The following is a 21,524-nucleotide window of genomic DNA, read 5'->3' on the forward strand; positions in this document are numbered from 1 at the left end:
ACAGTCCTTGAAATTCATGATTCTTTGGAAGAGCTCTTAACATAAGTCCAGTTTTCTGAAGCATTGCTGTCTGTCTGGTAGGTGGGAGAAGGGAAGAGTTAAAGAAGTTAACAAATTCAAGTAATTCTAAGTCAGATTGGAAGTTTTGTTGTTGAACTTGTTCTGGAGTAACAGTAATCCATATTTTTTTATTCTTTAAATACATGATTAGTGTGTCTTGAGTACAATACATCTAATAATAGGGGGCTGTACCCAAGCTTCTATGCTTTTCTGGGTTGACACTTCTATCCCATTCTAAACAAGCAGATGATGTTCCTGCTCTTTGCAGGAGGACCAGACAACATGACTTTTAAAGGTCCATTTCAATCCAAACCCATTCTGTGATTCTAAGTAGGGAAACTACTGAAATGACTGAATTTTGTAAAGGTATTACCTATCTGCAGTTCATAGGAGCTGTGTACAAACACTATTCTGAGTTAATCCTAACATGAAAGCTTCAATGAAGTATTTTTCCTGTGAAAGCAAATTAAGTTACTTTCCAGACTCGCTGTATGGTCTCTCATAGTTTAAAAAGGAGTGAACAGGATTGTTGCATTAATCTGGAAACAGGAGTGATTGCCTACAGCTTTCCTGCTACCCCATTCTGCTGAAGTGTTTTGGTAACAGGTGTAGTTGAAGGCTTGTGCAGATAGAAAATGTTAATGCCTTGCAAATTTCCTGATACCCAACTATCTAGTGTTAGTGTAGAAGAAGATGGTGAATAGAAATTAGGTATCACACCTCTAACTGTACTCTTGAAAGGTGTGTGGGTAGCACTGACTACATTTTCTATTGCATTTTAGTTACTGACCATGTTGCTTTTGATTAGTTGTATCAGTTCTTGTTCTTCTTAAGCCAGGTCAAGTTTTTATACAGATTTAATTACAGTGCTCTAGCTTGTGCTTTTGAAAATATGTGACTGGAAGTCAAGAGATTATGTTTTGGTTTCAGTTTTAAAGCAATCACGCATTTGTGGCTGAACAAGCCATTCCCACTTTTTCTTCCCCTCCCTTTGCTTACAAAATTAAGGCAGAAGGGAGACATACAAGATAAACTGTTTGCTCACTCTGATCTACTTCAAAATATTCTCTAAAGGAAACCAAATTTACTGCTTTGTATCTTGGGTTTTTTTTTTCCTCTTTTATTTAGGCCAGAAGAGATGTTTCCTGATTGTATACCAAAAGATGTAAACAATTCTTGCACCGTTACTGATATTCAGTTCTTTGTTAACACGGAGATTTGGGTAGAAGCAACAAATGCACTTGGGAAGGCTGAATCTGATCCTCTTGTTGTTGATCCCATTGACATTGGTAACTATATGCCCCTTAAAGCTTTAACAATATTACTACTGCTGCTGTGCATATTGCTTAACTGGTATGCTCATGTTTCTTCACTATAAAAGTTACCACTGCATAGATGTTGTTCACTAGAGCTTGAACTGTGCTGGGCAAAGGTAGGGGTGGTGAGAGATTTCATCAGAGTTCAGACAGCAAGTTTGTGTTGAGCAGTCTGATTTAGAAGATAGTATAAAGTAGCAGCTATTTCAGGTCCTGAAAGGCTTTAATAGTAGTGCTGCAACACAGTGAGCCAGCTTCTAAAGGCATGTTAAAGAATAGCTGTGAAGTTGACTTTAACTTCTTCTCTTCTAGTTAAACCACTGTCTCCACAGAATGTATCAGTCAGCTCAGGAATACTACCTACTGTTCTGAAGCTTTCCTGGGAGAATTGGATTTCAGATGCTGTGATGACGCTGAAATTCAATATTCGCTACAAGATAGCTGGTGACACAAACTGGATGGAGGTAATACCACTAATACTTCTTGCCATGATTCTGCTATAACCCAGACATATGTGAAACTGGAACTCCCTCTGTTGCAGTTCAGGGCATTCACTTTCATTTTGTTATGGCCACTCCAGGAAGTTTATCTGGCCTGTTCATGGAGGTTGTGATCTAGGTATTTTTTGGCACAGTCCGAGTATGGTGACCTTTCCATATCTTCGTGGCCTTTTCTGCTGTCCTCCCTGTCACAGTGCAGTATGTTTATTTTAAGTTTTATTTGGCACATGCAGTGAATAGAACATTAATGAATTTTCATCTTTCCATGCATATGCAAAATGAGTGATCTAAATGTCTTTCAGAGCTGGGGTAAACACTGTTTCATGCTGGGATGCTTTTTAGAACATACTCTACCTGCAGCTGGGCTACAGTAGGTTCAGGCAGGGCCACAGGCTGGGACAGAATGGCTGGAACGCTGCCCAGTAGAAAAGGACCTGGGGGTGCTGGTGGCAGCAGCTGAACATGAGCCAGGCTGTGCCCAGGTGGCCAAACAGGCCAATGGCATCCTGGCCTGGCTCAGCAATAGTGTGGCCAGCAGGAGCAGTGACTGTCTACCTGTATTTGTCACTAGTGAAGCCACACCTTGAATTCTGGTTTTGGGCCCTTCACTCCATGAAGGACACTGAGGTGCTGAGCAGAGCATGTCCAGAGAATGGCAAGAGAGCTGTGGAAGAGTCTGGAGCACAAATCTTATGAGGAACAGCTGAGGAAGCTGGGGTTATCTAGCCTGGAGGAAAGAGGGGCTAGAGGTGACATTGTCACTGTACAGCTGTCTGAAAGAAGGTTGTAGTGAGGTCAGGGTCAGTCTGCTCTCCAAAATAACAAGCATTAGGATGAGAGGAAATAGCCTCAAGTCGTGCCAGGGACAGTTTATATTGGATATGAGGAAGACTTTCTTATGGAAAGAATTGCGTAGGATCAGCCCAGGGAAGCTGTAGAGTTACCATCTCTGGAAGTGTTTAGAAGAGGTCTAGATGTAGCACTCAGGGATGTGGTTCAGGAGTGGATTTAGCAGTGATAGGTGTATGATTAGATTCAATGGTCTCTTCCAGCCTAGATGATTGTGTAATTCTGTACAATCTGGCTGCCCTGTGTACGTGCCTCAAGTGTGAGGCCGAAGAACAGGAAAAGTGTAAGGAATAAGCCTACCTGTAATGTGCTATGATGCTGTCATCAAGAACTGTGGGGGTTTTCTTCTTTACATTAATTTGTGGACATATTTTTAATAGCCCCTTAGTCTTTCCCGTAGTTTAAGCCTTCTCTCAGAGCAGCAGTACTGCAGCAGAGGCCCAAATGTATTCTGAATTCTGTGAGTTCATGGAAGGAAGACTGCTTCTGATTTTACCAAAATACTCTTTGGAGCAAGTAGCTTAACACAGCTCCTTGTGACTAATGTGGCTTTAGATGTAGGAACAATTAAGGTCACCTCTACTGCTATTTTAAAAAGCAATGGCCTGCACAATCTAGTGTGCAACTCTAGGATCTCTGCATATGTTGTCCTGGTAGGACAATAGGACAAGTTCTTCTAACTTCTCTTGTCCTTTTAATATATGCACAAAATAAATGAAATAGTAACTTTAAAATCAGCTGAACTTGCTTAGCTGTGGTAGAATTTGACTAGATAATTCTTTGCCCTCAGGATTAACCTCTTAAGTGTCTTGCATTTGTGTTTAATCTGGAGTCATTCCTTGCAGGGATTCTCACTGTAAAAAGCCCTTCATTGCAAGTGGAATAACCTTGGGAGTCAGTGTGTATACCTACCTGTGTCCACTATCTCCTCCACCTTGCTTCCTTACATACCTACTAAGAATACATTTCTGGCCTCTCACCTAAGAGAAATGAAAGAGCTTATGAAAATAATTTATTAACAAAACTATAAACTACTCTAAAACTATTTTCAGTTTCACTCAAGAAGCACTGTTCTGGATCAGTGGAAGCAATGAACCTGGACTTCCAGTAAACAATAATTTTGAAATCAATAATCAAGCAGGTAACATAGCAAGGTTCTGAGTTTTGAGGCAGGATACTACAGATTAGTAAGCAGCAGAATTATGTGGGAAGGAAGGAGAGAGATGCTAATTTTTAAAAAAAAAATTTAAAAAATACTGTTCTGAGGTAGCTGCCTAACTGTTCTAGTGTATGTATGTTCTTATACCTGGTAAAAGACACAACTCTGACTGAGCCTTTACCAGTGTTTGAGAACTGAAGTTTTTGGAAAAGAGAGGGAAGGAAAGCTTGTTTGTGTTAGGGGGGTGTGTGTGGTGGGGAGCCTTCTTTGATGACTAGGTAGCACAGAACTCAGCTCTACAGTATTTTGATCAGTGCCTTTAAAATCTTTGTCACATTTGCAGGTTCCTTCTGAAGATACAGCTTCCCCAAGAACTTCATTCAGTGTCCAAGGTCTCAGACCCTACACAGAGTATGTCTTTTCCATTCGTTGCATGAAGGAAGATGGAGTGGGCTACTGGAGTGACTGGAGTAAAGAAAAGACTGGGATTACCACTGAAGATGGTAAGTAATGTATAAAAGTAGATCACTGACTTACAAAGTGTGTGAGTGCTCAGCAATTTGGTCATGGCCAGCTGAAATGGTGTATCCTTGCTTGAGCCGCTTGCTTGTATAAGCAACAAAGCTGTCCTGAGTTACTTTCAGCACTGACTTGGCCTGTGCATTCCAAGGAGCATAAGAAAAGCTTCCCATTAAGCTAGTGTAGAGGTGCTCCCTGAAACAGCTAGAACAGCAGCAGGGAAGAAGAGCCATCTTCACAGAAAACTGTCTTCTGGAGGAAATCTAGGCTTTATGCTTGGTTTTTTTATTTTGAAGATTATTCTCTGTAACAGAAGTTATCCTATAAGAGATTTTCTTAGTAGGCCAACTGCCTTACTTTATGAGCAACTTGATGTTTAGGAGGCTAGTAAAAGTCATAGGTGAGCAATTTTTTTTACTTTGAAATGGAATTTGTTCTGGAAATACCACTTTTTCATAGTACAGATGCCAAAACGTACTGTAGTATTGTAAAAAAGTACTGCATCTGTTACTCTTTTAGAATCAAGGAGTCTTACTGCCAGGAGAAATTTGTCTCCTTGTTGACTCTTGTGCACTTACCTTTTTTTAGGTAACTTGATATAGAGGGGTAGGAACTGTGGGTACAGACTGTAGCAAGGTTTGCAGGGTGCAGGTGTGCTGGGCTGGATGCAGGCTGTGCCCTGTAGATGTGATAATGCCTCACTCAGCATTGTCACCTTCAGTCTATCAAAAGAAATACAAGTCACAATGGTGGCCATCTTGTAGATGCCCACCATTGTGATTCATACTTCTTTTGATGCTGTACACTTAAAAGCAGAACAGGTGTCTTGCTCCTCTCTTCAGGAAATTTTCCACTTAATATGCCAAGCATAATTTTCATTGAGAAAGTAAGGAAATGCCTTTTAATATGTGTGGGTTTTTTTAAAGAAAGTTAGCATATAATGATAATCAAAGGATTAATTCAAACAGATTAAATAATACTGTAAAATAAATAAATGAAAATAAATAAAATACTGTCATGTATTGTCTGTTTCCTCAGAACCATCTAAAGGACCACCCCTATGGAGGATCATTGATACCTCTCACTCACCAGCTTCCTGGACTGTGCATCTAATATGGAAGGTAAAGCAAATTGCAAAACTGAGCATTCTTGTGAAAACATGAGATTTTTAAGTAGAAAAATCTACCCAACAGCCTTGAGAGATGGCTGAGATAGTATAGGAGGTTTTGATATGAGAAGTGACTTTAGTATTCTTATTATAATAATTAGTTATGAAAAATTAAATATACAGATGCAAAGGCTATCATTTAATTGACACTCATATGTGACCTAAAATACACAGACTGTACTTTCAGATCCCTCATTTGTTGTCCTGTGGATTTGGAACTGCCACTTGAACAAAGCATGGCTTCATGTCATGCCTTCTGCTGTAACCTAAAAAATGGCAACACTGTCTGGACAGTGATACCCCAGCTGCAAAATCCATTAAGTTTTGAGATACTGCAGAGGCCAAGGTTGTTAAAAACAGCACTGGGCATTTGTGTGCAGTAAGGCTGCTGTGTCCAACTGGATGGTTTGTCCAGCTGAGAAGAGGAATGTAATTAAGGTCACTCTCCAACTCCTGCTTTCTTTTGGTCCATAAACTGTGTCATATTTGTCATACTAACAGAACCAAAGGTGTGAGATTTATGTCATTGTGGTGTAAAGTTACATGAAATTGAGGTTTTATCAACAAGTTTTGCAGTCCTTACAGAATAGCTTTTATTAAATCATTAGGTATGATTAAAGAAAGAGTATTGAAAGAAAAAATAGTGTTTGGATGTGACCGCTTTATAGAAATGTGCACAGGTTATTTATGCTTTTCTTAAATGTAGGTATTTGATCTGTGGAACTTGCCTTGCTCTCATATCTTTTGATCGTTCCCTTAGGACACTAAGGGTTAAATCACATTTATTCAATATCAGCTTAATCAAAGATGTGTTTCTGATAGGCACTGAAGCCATTTGAAGCCAATGGAGTAATCTTGCAATATGAAGTGACTGTCAGAGATAAATCATGTCTTTCCTGTCCAGTGAAGAAATACAATGTTACCAGCACCAACCATACCTTGCAGCTGCCTGAGGGAACTTACGAAGTGACTCTGATTGCCCGTAACAGTGTTGGGGCATCACCTCCATCAGTTTTACTTATCCCAGCAAGTAATTCTAAAGGTGGGTGTCCTAGTAATGTCTCCGTCAAATAAATCTGCATGGCCCTTTTTATAAGAAATATTCAGTGTTATAAAATAGTACATATATTGTATATAATAGTACATATATGGACACATAATTAAAGGATTACTGAATTATCTACAGTTTCATGCCTTTTGTATATACTGCCATTTGTGTACCAGGGAACATGTGAATTTGTGTACTTATAGTGTCATTTGAAGCTCTTTGTGGTGTTCTGCTAGTTTTTGATTCTTGGGGCATCTGTGTACTATATTCCCTGTTATTTCTTTTCTTGGCATAGCAGGCATTTTTCTGTCTTTCTAAAAAAAAAAAAAATATGAAAGCATCAAAGGGTTGGTACATATTTATGTATACATTCTGCCCTTGTTCCTCCTTTAATTTCCTGATCTCCCTCCTACTCCTTTCTTCACTTGTCCCAGTCTCATTCTCCCACATTTTCAGTATCTTACCTGGTTGTTTTGTTATCTGATTCCACTGTTTCCCTACTGTTAGTGTTCTTTTTTTTGTTCATTATTGCACTAGTAGTAAGGACAAGCTGGTTTATCCTTATTTCCAGCATTTTCTTAAACAATCCAAACACTGCCAGGAGAGGAAGCAAAAAAAGTACATGGATAGGTGCAGGTAAACACCAAGAGAGAGCCACTGGTTCTAAAACTATTAGATGAGTTAGTTAAAGGTATAATTAAAACAAAGTAATATTGGAGCCAGGAGGAAGTACTTAGTAAGGTATATATACATAGTATATAAGCATATAATATGTATTACAGAATGAGCTGAGTTGGACACATCTCAAAGTCCAACTTCTGGCCCTGCATGGAAGGGCAGGTCACACTGTGTGCTTGAGAGCATTGTCCAAATGCCTCTTGAACTCTGTTAGGCTTGGTGCTGTGACCATTTCCCTGGGGAGCTGTTCCAGTGCTCAGTTATCCCCTGGGTGAAGAACCTTTTCCTGATATCCAACCCAAACCTCCCCTGACACAACTCCAGGCCATTGCCTTGAGTCCTGTCACTGGTCACACAGAGCAGAGATCAGTGCCTGCTCCTCCTCTTCCCTGCTAAAGAAAGTGTAACTGCAATGAGGTCTCCCCTCAGTCTCCCCCAGGCTGAACAGAGCAGGTGACCTCAGCTGTTCTCATATGGCTTCCTATCAAGGCCCTTCTCTGTGTTTTTAACTCTCCTTTGGGTGCTCTCTAAGAGATCAGTAACTTCATTATATTGTGGCACCCAGAACTGCCCCCAGCAGTTGAGGTGAAGCCGCCCCAGAGCAGAGCAGGACAATCCCCTCCCTTGCCCAGCTTGTGATGCTGTCCCTGATGCCCCCAGGACACACTTGGCCCTCCTGGCTGCCAGGGCACTGCTGGCTCATGTTCAACTTGAACCCCAGAACCCCAGGGCCCTTTCCATGGCACTGCTCTCCAGCCTCTCATTCCCCAGTCTGTCTGTACAGCCAGGGCTGCCCCATCCCGGTGCAGAATTTGGCACCAGCCCCTGTGGACTTCATATAGCTGTGATTGCCCATCATCTGTTGGGGTCTCTCTGCAGGGCCTCCCTCCCTTTGAAGTCAGCAGTTCCTCTCAGATTTGTATCATCTGGGAACTTGCTTAGTGTCCCTTCCCTTCCTGAGTCCAAGTCATGTGTGAAGATGTGAAAGCAGAGGGCCGAGGATGGAGCCCTGTGGAACTCCCTACTGACAGGTGTCCAGTCTGATACCACCCCATCCACTGTAACCCGTTGTGCCTGACCCATGAGCCAGTTCACACCCATCCCAGGATGTGTTTGCCCATTTCTGGGCTGGACATTATATATACACTATCTACTTACATATATATATATATATATATATATATATATATATATATATATACGTACACACTATACATAAAGTACTTAGTATCGTGCTTGAGTATAACTGATACATTTGTAAATTCCCATTCTAGGTCTGATTTCTCTCTTGAAATAAAACCTTTCTTTGCAAGAAAGAAACATAGTGTCTATGAGAATAGAGAAGTTTAGTCTAACTTCAGTTTTTAAATAGCCTGATACTGCTTTTGGATCTCTGATACAAAGATCCATGTGTAAATCTCCAAATTTCAGAAAACGGCATTTACACGTACTTCAGTTCTGTTAAATTGCTGCCATTACCTTAAAACGTTCAACATTTTCCAGAAAAGCTCCTATCATGAAAGAACTGTCAATATTGATCACTTTTCTCTTTTCTTTCATTACAGCTCCTGTGAAGAATCTTAGAACAGTACCTAAACATGACAAGTTGTGGGTCGGGTGGACTGCTCCTAATAGTTATGTTCTTAAATATGTGATCGAATGGTGTCTGTTGTCCAGCAGCTCAGACTGCATCATAGATTGGCAGATTGCACTAGGAGATGTTCAAGGAATAGACTTAAAAGGTATTTAGCTCATAAATCTACATACAGTTTGTAGGACACTAAAAACTGCCTAGTATTCTGAAGATTAGAAACATCCTCACAATGATTAGAATTTTATGGTAGAATAGGAGTTTAATGCTGATGGTTTAAATTAGTTTATTGTGAGCCTTATGGAAGTATTTGTATGTTTTTGTCAAATATACAACTGTATTGATCTTGCATTTTATAATTTATATAATGTAACAACAAGAGGTTTATCTCCATTTTGATTTTGGTATTGTCATGCTTGGAAACCATTAAAATAGTGAAAAGGCTGAGTTCTTTCAAAGTCAAACTATTTGGTTACTCAATTCAAACAGTGAAATTTGATTAGCTTTATTGTTCTTCTGAGATTATGATCAGTATCTGAAATCAATAATTTGGGGAGTTAATGCTGCAGACAAGTAAGGGCTTTCTATTTCAAACAAATTAGAAAAAAACTCCCTGACTTCTCTGAAGTCTACTTATTAAATTTTACATTTGAATGTGAACCATTATATTGATCTTTTAGTTAGTATTTTGGAGCAGTATTGTTCCTTCAGTTCATATTTTGGAGCAGTGTATCAGTAAGGTCATTAGGTACAAGTGCACCTAGTTGAACAGCAGAAACTCAGAAACCTGTATCTGAAGGTAATGAGAAGAATGATAAGCAATTTGACTGTGAAACAACACCTTTTAAATTCCTTTTATTAGGTATAAAGCCTTTCAAGTGCTACTTGATAACTGTGTACCCTCTGTATGCTGATGGTCAGGGCAGTGGACAGTCTGTGAAGGCTTATCTTAAGCAAGATCGTAAGTATAAAATCATTGCCTTGAAGCACATACACTGACCCTTTTTGACAAAAAGTAAAGAAACCTTTGCTTTAATGTGGATTGTATAATGAAAAATGGTTTAGTACTTGAGGGTCAGGTGACATCATTGATTTTTTATTTCATTTCTGTTATACATTCTGCTTTCTTACAGTGTTTTGGAACTAGACAGATGGCTGGCTCTGGCTGGCTCTTTGTTTTTCCAACCTTTATCAAATAATTAGATATGAATTTGTTATTTTTGTGATATGTTTATAATTATATATTATATAATTAAAATTTTTAATGGTGATATTTATATGCTGATATTTATTTTTCAAGTGTGAAATCAAGACTTAACTTCATTTGAAGGTTTCCTGCAATGCACTGATTTTATTTTTAATATCTATTCCTGAATGTTTCTTTTTTAAAACATCTGTGTAACTTCTATGTTGTTTGAAAACAATACTTTCCAGATAAGTTAGTCAAACTATTCCATTGAAGTTTTTATGCTGAAACAGTTCAGTGCTTGTTAATATGCTGCTCTGTGAATGCAAGGTTGCCAAGCAGAAACTAATCATCATCTCCCATTACAGGTCCCTCAAAAGGACCCACTGTTCAGACAAAAAAAGTAGGAAAAGCTGAAGCTGTTTTGACATGGAACCATCTCACAGTTGAGGAACAAAATGGATTTATCCGAAATTACACCATACTGTACAAAACTATTGATGGAAATGAAACAGGTACCAGAAAACAGAAGTGTTTCGTGGCATTGAAGTGTTTCACCTGTTTCCTTCCTGATATTTGTTCCTGAAAAAATACACAGAATCAGTTATAGCTGACAACCTGTTCTGAGAACATAAAACTGGTGTCTGAGCCATAATTCTCCTCCATACAGAACAGAAAGTCCCTAGTGAAGAATTCAGAACATTCAGTCAGTATATAGTGAGGTACTGAGTTTAATTTCTGAAAGCTGATTTGTGAGTATTGTGCTCACATGTTGATATCTAAATACAGAATGAGATGTGGTATATCAAGGTGATGGTAGACCATCTGAGATTCAAAACGAGTTGGCTACATTTAACTATGATAAAACCTTAAGAAAAGGAAGTGGGGAGTAGATTTTAATCCTCCTGGATCAACATAGTACTGTTGTAGATCATCTTGTTTCAAGTGTGTTTTAGTTTTCAGTAGTGTGTATGACCTGCAGGCATACTGCAGGCAGCTGGCACTATCAAAACTTTAATTTTTAGGTTTGCTTAAATTGGAAGGGCCAGTAAGGGTTCTTATGCATACCTCTGTCTTACTGTTCCTTACCTTGTTTTTTTTCTAGTCAGTATTGGCAGTTCCTTGTTAGCACTATGTATTTGGCTTACTAGACAGACTTGAAGCTTCAATTCTACTAGTTTAGTTTGTAGGGGCATTCTGGGGATAAGAAGAATCTCACAGGCAATTAAATATAGAAGGAGGCTTAATTCAGACACCTAAATAGAAGCTAATGAATCTCAGCATTTCTTGTACAAATTTGTGTTCTTTGACTGTTGTATTTTCCGTATGCTGTGCATTCTGTTAAAACTACCTTTCACATCTGAATTCTTGATATCTTAATGTTGCTGTTTTAGTGGAGATGTAATTTGTTTGTAGAAAACTAGTCTAAATCTCTTATTCTTTTTAGTTGTGACAGTGGACCCTTCCAAGACAGAGTACACCCTTTCCTCTCTAACCAGTGACACACTGTATACTGTGCGGATGATGGCATCCACAGATAATGGAAGCAGGACTGGTCCTGATTTCACATTTACTACACAAAAATTTGGTAAGGCAGAGTGGCACAATGGGTAAAAGTAGGAATTAATGTTGCAACAATACAGTGGGGGTCTGTGAAAGATGTGTTCGAAGGGGAAGGTGCTTTTATTTTAAAGTTTCAGTTACAGTCAGCTTGTGATGTTCATAATACCTGGGTGGCTTGTTTAGTGCTACTTCAGGTAACTTAAAAGGTAATTTAGTCAGGATTTTTCTAATTGTATAGAGAACAAGATGTCCTCTGCAAATCTCATGAATCACACTTTGTGTTGTTTTGGATGTGTTTTATGTATACTACAGGTTATAATATTTTGCCATGACCTTTCATGAGTAATTAGGATTTACCCAGTTCCCTTGTCTCTTTGGTGTCCAGTGGCACCTACCCCCCAGTCAAGAGTCTTTGCTTTAATCCTGCTGAGGTATGTTGCAGAAGCTGTAGTGATGTCTGCTTATATCTTGATCAGCTGTTGTAGGTACCAGTAAGCATATGTCATCCTCAGAGCCCTTCCACGTTCTTTCATATCACTATCATATACAGTTCTTTATGGAGACTTATTTTGAGTAGTTAAATTTATTGTATGTTCAGCTTTTTTAGGGTATTTCTTATATGTGTAAGGGTAACAGCAACATTACTAACAGAATTTAATTGTGCAAGACACTTACTTAAATTTAGCAGAGGCTTTTTTCTGTATGGTGTTGCTCTTCCCTAAACCTTCTCCAAGGTTTACTTAAGAATGTGTGTTACACTGGAAGGAATACATAACAATAATGCAAACTTTGGTGTTTGCGGGCAGAGAAGATATTCATGTACAGAAAAAAACTGATGGATGAGTAGTAACTTTACTTATTTGACCATGACCATGTTATGACAGCCCCCAGGGCACTGAAACACCTGGGCAGCAGATGAATTGACAAAGATGTTACTGTCATACCTGCCCAAGCTGAAAAATTATTTGCTCTGTCAGTATTACACCTTATAGACCAGCCCATGTTTTTTGTTGATGCAAGGCACTAGATTGTCAGGACAGAGCTTTTCATGTTTTCACCAAGAGGTGCTTTTCATACGGTGAAAAGGTTCTGAATGTGAAGATTTGAGACTGAGCAATGAGGTATTTCATTTTCAGGTTCTCCCTGTCCTTTTGGAAATACGTATTACTGTTGAGTTCCTTAAATGCCAAAATGGGCCATAACTCCTTTTTTTCACCTCCTTCAGGAAAAGGAGAAATTGAAGCGATAGTTGTACCTGTGTGTCTAGCATTCCTGTTGATTGTGCTTCTTGGAGTTCTGTTTTGCTTCAACAAACGTGACCTGTAAGTACAAATTAACTCTTCCTCTTATATTTCTGAGCATAACAGAAATGGCAGTAATTCATACCAACCCAGTTATGTATTCTTCAGTTAGAGCAGGAAAAAAGTTAAAACATGCATATATTGATGGGTGTTAAAAATGTCAGTGTTTTCCTTGAGAAACTAGGGCCTCTTCTGATACTAATTTCTTACTGTTAATTATACACATACTATGTGTTCTATGATTCAGTCCTTCAAGAAAATAAATGCTTTTCTTGCTGGACAGTTAGGATTAGCTTTGTTAGGTTTTGATCAGAATATGCTGTCTGCTTCTTAGTTATCCTGTGAGTGGAGTTATGGTCCCTAGTTTGTGAAGCATGGAAATCTCTTTGCTGTATTTGGGCTATTTAACTACAGCATTAACAAATGTTAAGCTTCATAAAAAAAAAATAAAATAAAATTAAGCAGACATAATCATCTCCAGTAACTCTGTCTCTTTACTGACTGCTGGGAAACAACCTGCCTCCTCCTGCTACCCCACCCCAAATTTCTTGTTTATGGCTTTAACCAAGATGTCATTGCTGCAGTGTTTCCCCTGGCAAGGTGTAGCACCTCTCCTGTGTCATCTGTCAACTATCCTTCCTTTCTAATTAAAGACTGCATTTTATGCCCTTTTCCTTTTGACCTCCCTGCTGCTCCTGAAATTAGTGCTTAATGGACATCAGTTGGAAAGCCTATTGTGAACTGTTCTTCAGAGTTCTCCTACGGAGGATCTGTTGTGGGAGCCTGTTTATAAAAGAGCAAGATAGGTGCATCAGTTTCAAAGCTGGTTTGGTTGGGGGTGATGTATCAAACAAAAGCTTCTGGTTTAAAGTTACACTACATTCTTAAGAATTACAAAGCAAGATTTTCTTCCAAGTATTTTTTTATTTTTAATTGTGAAGTTTGCTTAGATTTTGGTCTTTGGTATTCATAATTATATTAAAACAAAAGCAGGATTTTATTTTCATACTGTAACGCGTCATAAATTGCCTAAGTAATATATCTGTACATTCTAGAGTGCTATAAATTTGAAAATCTCTCACCATTACCATTTGTTGTTTTGTATTACATTTGATAGCTGTGTCTAATGTCTGGAGATGTTAAATGCAATGCTGTGTTTTGAAAAGTCATACTGCCTCATACAAATATGCAGAGTAACCCTGGAAGCATTCTTATTTGAAATGCAAAGTTTCTGTGTAAGGGAGTGGTGTCCTGGATTCTGCTGTAGTTGCTATGAACAGGGAATTTGGGGTGTGCATCTTGTGACTGTATTCTGTTTTTAATCCTTTACAGAATTAAAAAACATATCTGGCCTATCGTACCTGACCCATCCAAGAGTAATATTGCTCAGTGGTCTCCTCAAGTTCCAGCTAAGGTAATACTCACCTTTCTGCATCCTATATCTTCCTAGCGTGCAAGGTTTCAGATAAACTAACCAGTGGGAGACTTCTGTCTTCTAGCAAACATAGATTTCAAGGAAAAACCTGAATATTAAGTTTCATTGACATTATTATACAAATGGTTAGAAGCCTTTATTGCATCTGTAGATTCAGCATTAGCTGAATCTACAGATTAGCACAAATTCAAAGTCTAGTATGGGCTTTAAAGTTGTGAATTACATTCAGTTTACTAGTTGAAAGGGTCAAGTACTCATTTCCTTGCTGTTCCATGGGAGATTGGTATTAAGTAAACAACTTGTGATTCCCATTCTTAAAACCCTCAAGTGACTTGTTTGCTTCACTAAAGTTCAGTCAAGAATGAGAGAGAAGGAACTATAAACAGTTCCTCATGAATATGAAAAGATGGCAGCAAAATTTATGTGACATGTGGGGTGAGTGACCAGGCAAATTCTATTCAACAAATTAGCCTTTCTTGTGGCAAATTTCTGTGAAGTATTCTGATTTTGGGTACATTGTTTGAAGCGATGTGTGATTCTCAGTACAGAATGTTCCTGTGCTGCACAGCAAATGCTTCTGTGTCTACAGCTCTGAAGAATAATTAAAATGAGAGCAAAGATTTGCTCACACATCCACTATGATTTTAGAATAGTCACATAGTTAAGGCTCTGTATTGGAAACAAAGCTGTATCCTTCATTTTTTAACTTGTGCTTTGGAGACATTGCCAGACTTTGTAAAGAGAAGACTTAAATGAAGAAATTCAAAGGCATTATGAATAAAAATTCATATATTTGAGGCTTTTGATTTTTAACATAACCTTCCTCTTAGGTGACATACATCTCTTTCTTTCAGCATAACTTTAATTCCAAAGATCAGATGTCCCCAGAAGGCAGCCTTACAGATGTAAGCATTGTAGAAATAGAAGCTGATGACAAGAAGTCTTTTTCAGAACAAGATCTAAAACCCTTTGACTTGCTTAAAAAAGAAAAAAGTACTTCAGAAGGGCACAGCAGTGGTATTGGAGGATCCTCGTGCATGTCTTCTCCTAGGCAAAGCGTCTCTGACAGCGATGAAGGTGAAACAACACAGAACACTTCAAGCACTGTACAGTATTCGACTGTAGTGCTTAATGGCTACAGAGACCAGACACCTGTACAAGTCTTTTCAAGGTCTGAGTCAACTCAGCCACTGCTAGATTCAGAAGAGAGATCAGAGGATCATGCTGGAGGAGCTGAGAGTACAGCACAGAGGCAGCAGTATTTCAGACAAAATGGTGGTCAGGATGAAACCAACACAGACAGGCCATGCTTTGAAAGAACAAAGCAGGTTACTCATGCTAATGAGGGAGATCTTGTTGGATTTGTTCAACTGCAGATCTCAGGTCAGAGTTCACAGCCATTGGGCCTTGGGATGGAAAAAAATACCCAGGAAGCTGCTCTATCAAATGTTTTACAGACATGTACTGAAGGACAAGCTGTGAGACCTGAAACAGTGGAAGAAAATCCACTGTCAGTAGATGAAATGCCAAAAAGTTACCTCCCACAGACTGTGAGACAAGGGGGCTATATGCCTCAGTGAGAGAAAAGACTGGCTCTGTTTAGGCCTTCATTAGTGCCTGTTCACATTTTCCCCTGTGTTTCTGATAAAGTAAGCTAGGTATTTTTATCTTCCTGCAGATAGAAAAACTGAAATTAAGTGAAGAGTAATTTGACAAAATACAGTAAGGACTGTTTCTGTGGAAAATTTCCAGTCCAGACCTACTGGAGGTTTACTTTTATGCACTACATAAAACCTTACATCTGGGTAACTGAATGAGCCTTTGTGCTACATTGGGTGTTGTGTATCTCTTCATAACAGAATTTCACATGATTGAAAAGGTAAAGTTTTAAATATCCACATCAGCCAATAGACTTCCCAGAGGAAACACTTCTATGCGTGACAGTGTACAAGCCTAAAAAGCCAGCTCTAGTTGCATAGTGCAGCTTTGTGCAAAAGTAAGACTGAAGCTCAGTATTCTGACATGGAAGAATACTTGTATGATACACTTTTCAATAACTTAATTGACTTACTGAATTTTGACTTGGCCCAGTGCCTCAATTTTCAGCTTACCAGACCTGCCAATCATTTTCAGCCCTGTTTAAAAACCATAAAAATTAAACAGAACTTGCTATGGTGTACAAATAGGAAAACACCGAGATTGCCTGAATCTAAATGCTGCTGTAGTAATCTATACTTTACCTACATTTAGATGTGTGTACACATGAACGACTGAGTAATTTGGCCTAAAAAATGTGCCTTGCAACTTGACGCACAGCAATTCAGTCTCAAAAGTGTGGAAATCAAATGACAGCACAGATCAGCGGTTACTTAAAGGCTTTGTACCCCAATCACTGTTTGATTATATAAAACTTCTGTGGTCATATATGCCTTTGTTTAATAAGTGCACCTTTGCTGTGTACAGCTCAAGTAACAAGCTGTAAGCTTTTACCATTTTTCTGACTGCTCAGGAGAAAGGAAATATGACCTTCCTCCTGACAGACTGCAGCTATTAGTGTGCTGTAACCTCACTGCTAATACTGCAGGACGTCCTGGAAACTGAAGGCAGCCAAAGCATTGAAGTCATTGATGGTCTTGGAACTAAAACCAGAACCTGTACTCTGAATTTGAACTTTGCTGGTAGCACACTTAAGTGGTTGTTAAACTTGTTTCCTTTTCTATTGGCAATCATGAGCCACAAAACACACTTCAGTGGTTGTTCCTTACTTTATTCTTAATGTCTCACTTTTTCCCTGCTCATACAGTTTACATTTTTTTGAGGAAGCTACCTTTCTTAGAAACTTCCTCTACTAGTGTTTAAAAAAAATTTAAATTATGTGACAATAAACCCCTTCTCCAGCGATAAGCAGAAATTTTATGGCACTCTTAAAGATTTTTTTAAAAATTAATTTTAAATCTAATATAGGCTAGCTAGCTTTCTAATCTGACACTAATAAAACTGTGTTTCAAAACACTAAATGCTGTTTTGTGAGACTAAAACAAGTGTTTTATTTCTCCTTCAGCAAAATAACTATGTATTTAAGACCTGAAACCTTTTGTGCTGTGACCTCTGGTACTGCTGTTCTGTAGAGCACTTGCTAAAAGCCCTTGAAATGCCTGTGTCAGTATCTTCCCTTGTCTGCCAGACTGCATGAAAAGATGGGTATACATGTAAATGTCCACATGTCTTTTGCTTTTGTTATGACGAAATCAAGTGCAAGAGTAAATTTGTAGGATTACCTCTCAAAGTTTGGAATATTTAAAACAGATAAAGAATGCAGAATCTTTAACATTTCAGTATTCCACAGTTCCTTTCTCTTGACAGTATTTTTCTGTGTCTAGGCACTTTTTTTTTAGGCTATGTTGCAGCTTACTCTAGTTACACCTTTCTTCAGACCTTTTTCTTCCTTTCCCCACTGCACCTCAGCACCTTCAAACTCCCTCCTAGGGCGCAAAGGCATAATGAAAACTGCTCTCATGAGACAGCAGACACCATCTTTGGTTTTTCAGAGGCTGAAGGAGCATTCCTTTTTCAGAACACATTTATTCTTGGAAAAAATAGCAGTTACTTTACTGGGGAAGGAGTTATCTTCTCTATGCAAACTTCACAGTGACTGTAGAAGCCACAGGTAAAAGGGAAGAGTCTCTGTTGAGCAGTGTGCATGCTTATTAGAACTGCATTTAATCCATCTTCTCCTGAAATGCTATAGGCCACAACCTGCCTACGTAGTCTAAACAGTGCTGCAGAGGTCTGGATGTTTTCAAAAACATGTTCATGATTTGTTTTAAATTATGTTTTTGTGATTCAGTAATAGTAATTTTTGATAGCATATGTTATTTGAGGGAGACTGTCGGGTATTCAGTAAGTTGCTATTTGTCTTTCTGTAAAGGGATGGTATTTTCTTCTCAGTTGCTGTTAATCATGGGCCATGCAAGACTTAATTGATGTTAAACAGCAGCAAGATTCTGAGTTTTAAAGTTTCTGCTAACAAGAGTTCTGGCCTGTCATTTCTGGTATCTTTCACTGTTGTTTATGGACCAGTGGTAATAAACTCGAAGAACTGAATGGGTCCTGGACAAAGTTCTGGCTGGCTGGTAGTGACATACTCTCTTTTGAGGTAGTGCATTTATCTAGGGCTAAAATACTGAAGCCTAAGCAGGAGCTCATGGTGGGTGAACAGCTTGTAGAAGCCACAATACATACAAATAACAGGTTTACAGCTAGTTCATAAACCTGCGTGCCAAATATATCATGCAGTGTTCAGGGTTTAACAAGATTTTGTACTTTGGACTGTATCAAACAGTTGCATACAGGTTTTTAAGAGTATCTGCAGTGTAATTGTAGCAATCCACTGAAATTTTTGGAGTTGACCCTAACATAATAATTAAATAAAAAGTTTTTTCCCTCCTCCACACCCTCCCCCCACAATGGCTAGTGGTGCACATAAAATGAAGGCATTATTAAAGTCATATTTCAGTGTAGACACTTTCATGTCCATCTTGATTTCTGGACTGGAATTTTTCAGGCACAGGTGAAAGAATAGTTGTAAGGACTTTTAATTTGAGGGTGGGGAAGGGAGGCTAGTAGAAATATATTAGTATATTGAATAAACCTCTTAAATGCAGGCTGGTTAATGTTCTCTGTTTACAAGAGAAGTGAATATATTACCTTTGTAGCTCTATTGTGGTGGTCCTGTTAGACCAGGAGTTGTTTGGTTATGTTTCCTGGAGTGTGTTGGCTCACTTTAAGGGCAGATAGTCTAGGAATATCCTCTCCTGCTGTAGTGAAAGTTGTGGGATTGTTTCATACATGCTACTGCAGAAAATTAAGCTGCCTGTTACGCCTTAACATGGCAGTACAAGCACAGCAGAAGAAAAAAATTTTTAAACTTTGTTCTGGAGAGTTTATGACAAATATGTGCTTGTCTGGTACTGAAGCCTAGCAAAAACTGGAAAAAACTTTGGCCCTGGGAGGATGAGGGAGTTTGCATGCTTGGGCTGAGTCCCATTCTTGGACTCCGGAGAAGATCCATCACCTGCATGGGAAATTCAGCTTTGTAAATCATGATCTTTATCAAGTGGTTAAAACACACATCAGTATGCCCAGTAGGTGGTGATCACCATGCTAATTTAAGTAACTGTTTAATTAGAGCCAGGTCTCAGGTACCCAAGATGGGCATCAGTGTATGCTGCTATGGAATTGACTTCTCAGTGGGATCTGAAACTCCAAAGACTCTCAGATTATTAATAGTCTGCCCCACTCCAGGACATACACATTTTACATTGTCATTTGTATGCATTAAATGGGACTAAATACACTAGTTTATTTTCCCCACTAGACAGTGGTTGTAGTTGAGGCTAACTGTCCTTTGAATGCATTCCTTTAACTGTGTTAAAAAATTCTAGACTAATTGACTGTAAGAGTTCATTAATCCCCATAATCCCCCAAACCTCTTGTCTGTCTGCAAGGATAGAGACATATAACCATTATAAATTCCAGGATTCACTTGTAATGTTATACAGGAGAAGTTTATGTAAAAATGTTGAGTCTTCTGTCATGAAACAGCTGTTAGGGAATTGCAGCCAACCCAAGTCTTCAGCTTTGCTTTTGATCCAGAAAACTGCAGTAAAGTCAAGGTATAAGTGCAAAAGTCTGGAGCAGGTTGAAATTAAGTAACTTGCATTGGACTCATGAATTTCTATTTCTCTTCCTTTAAAGTGAAAGCATCAGTAAAGCAAACAAACAAACAAAAACGCTAAAAACCATGCATATTTGCTTTCACTGTTGTTTCCTTTGTAGGACTTGTGCAATCTGAGCCATTCTTGAAAATAAAAGCAGTGCTGACTTAATGCACAGGGATGCATTTCTAAGGCCACAGGATTTGATAAAACAAACCTAAAAATAATAATGAAGGGCCAGCTTTCAACAATTGTCTGCTTCCCTGCCTCTTAACTGTAGTGCAGAGAGAGGGTGGGCAGCAAGTACCTCCCGGAATGCAGCCTTAGCCAGTGCTTGTATTTATTTGCAAAGACAACATGAAGGGGATATATGCAATAATGTCATTGCTACTCTGCAGAAGCACACTTCTGTAACAATAGATGAAAAACACTTATGGCACAACTGTTGACTGATGGCTGGAAAGCTCCACATCCACATCCTCCTGCTCAGACTTAAGTTTGTCAGCTGTTCTTCTCTGGGGATCATGGGCGTGGCAGATGGGCATTCTCTGCAGTGTGAAACTAGTAACACCTATCACTTTCCATCATCAAAGCACATTTGTTAATGGATCCAGTCAACTTGCCGTGTTTTTTTTAATACACCAGTTTTGTTTACAGTGTCACATATAGCCTGACACTTTGATACAGCCAGGGATTGTCTAGTAACCAATTGCTTTTATTTGGGGATAAGAAGTTACTGGTCACCCAGTTTGCTGTGCCAATATATGCATCTAGGTGAGCGGAGGTGTGCGACACAGGAACAGATGTACCAACAAGGAAAGTGCCTTGATGCTGGATTGGATGGCTAGTGAATGTAAACATTAAGTTAAATTTTGCTGTGTACTTAAACTAAGTATGGCTCATTAAGCTAGTGGTAATTTGAATGCCAGCTTTAAAGGGCTTGCGTACTCTGGCCAGAGGTTAAACTTGTAAATTGCTGCATAAGCTGTCTCTGTATGGAAATGTGTTTTAATACCTGTTCACTGTCTTTATTCTTTTGCAAGCTGCATGTGTATTGTCATATAAAATCTGCTTTCTACAATTTATTTTTATGGTTGGTTTTGAATGTCTTCCTCTTTGTTACTGGAGCCTGAATGTTGCATTTCTGTAGTACATAATATGCAGAAAGAAAACAAAACAAAATTCCATACTTACCTTGTGTGCTGGAGTCGATGTTTTGTAAGGCTGACCAGGTAGTAACCACAGAAGAAGAGTCTGGGCTGCTTCCTGGAATGCAAAAAACAGAGATGCATGACCATGACATTTCTGGATAAAAGGCTACCTCATCAGCAGCAGGTGAATGGTCTTTAGTCCTGCCTTCGTAATTGCTCCTGGAAACAGATAATACTCTACCTATGTAGAGTACCTCAGTTCCATGAAAGGCATCACTGACCT

General features: G+C 38.8%; 1 protein-coding gene across 1 annotated transcript in view; it reads left to right on the forward strand.

Moving 5' to 3' along the window:
- Positions 1–21,283, forward strand: part of IL6ST (interleukin 6 cytokine family signal transducer) — a 31,393-nt gene extending 10,110 nt beyond the window's left edge. Inside the window, exons 5-16 of the mRNA XM_086868326.1 lie at positions 1,189–1,349; positions 1,689–1,840; positions 4,228–4,387; positions 5,442–5,524; positions 6,394–6,613; positions 8,863–9,039; positions 9,751–9,849; positions 10,443–10,589; positions 11,522–11,662; positions 12,863–12,959; positions 14,271–14,352; positions 15,228–21,283. Coding sequence (XP_086724452.1) covers positions 1,189–1,349; positions 1,689–1,840; positions 4,228–4,387; positions 5,442–5,524; positions 6,394–6,613; positions 8,863–9,039; positions 9,751–9,849; positions 10,443–10,589; positions 11,522–11,662; positions 12,863–12,959; positions 14,271–14,352; positions 15,228–15,953 — 2,245 coding nt within the window. The 3' untranslated portion in view covers positions 15,954–21,283. The remainder of the gene's footprint in view (positions 1–1,188; positions 1,350–1,688; positions 1,841–4,227; positions 4,388–5,441; positions 5,525–6,393; positions 6,614–8,862; positions 9,040–9,750; positions 9,850–10,442; positions 10,590–11,521; positions 11,663–12,862; positions 12,960–14,270; positions 14,353–15,227) is intronic.
- Positions 21,284–21,524: the final 241 nt, after the last annotated feature.

The sequence above is a fragment of the Cyanistes caeruleus genome, chromosome Z (assembly GCF_971803275.1).
Source record: "Cyanistes caeruleus chromosome Z, bCyaCae1.hap1.1, whole genome shotgun sequence".
Lineage (NCBI taxonomy): Eukaryota > Metazoa > Chordata > Aves > Passeriformes > Paridae > Cyanistes > Cyanistes caeruleus.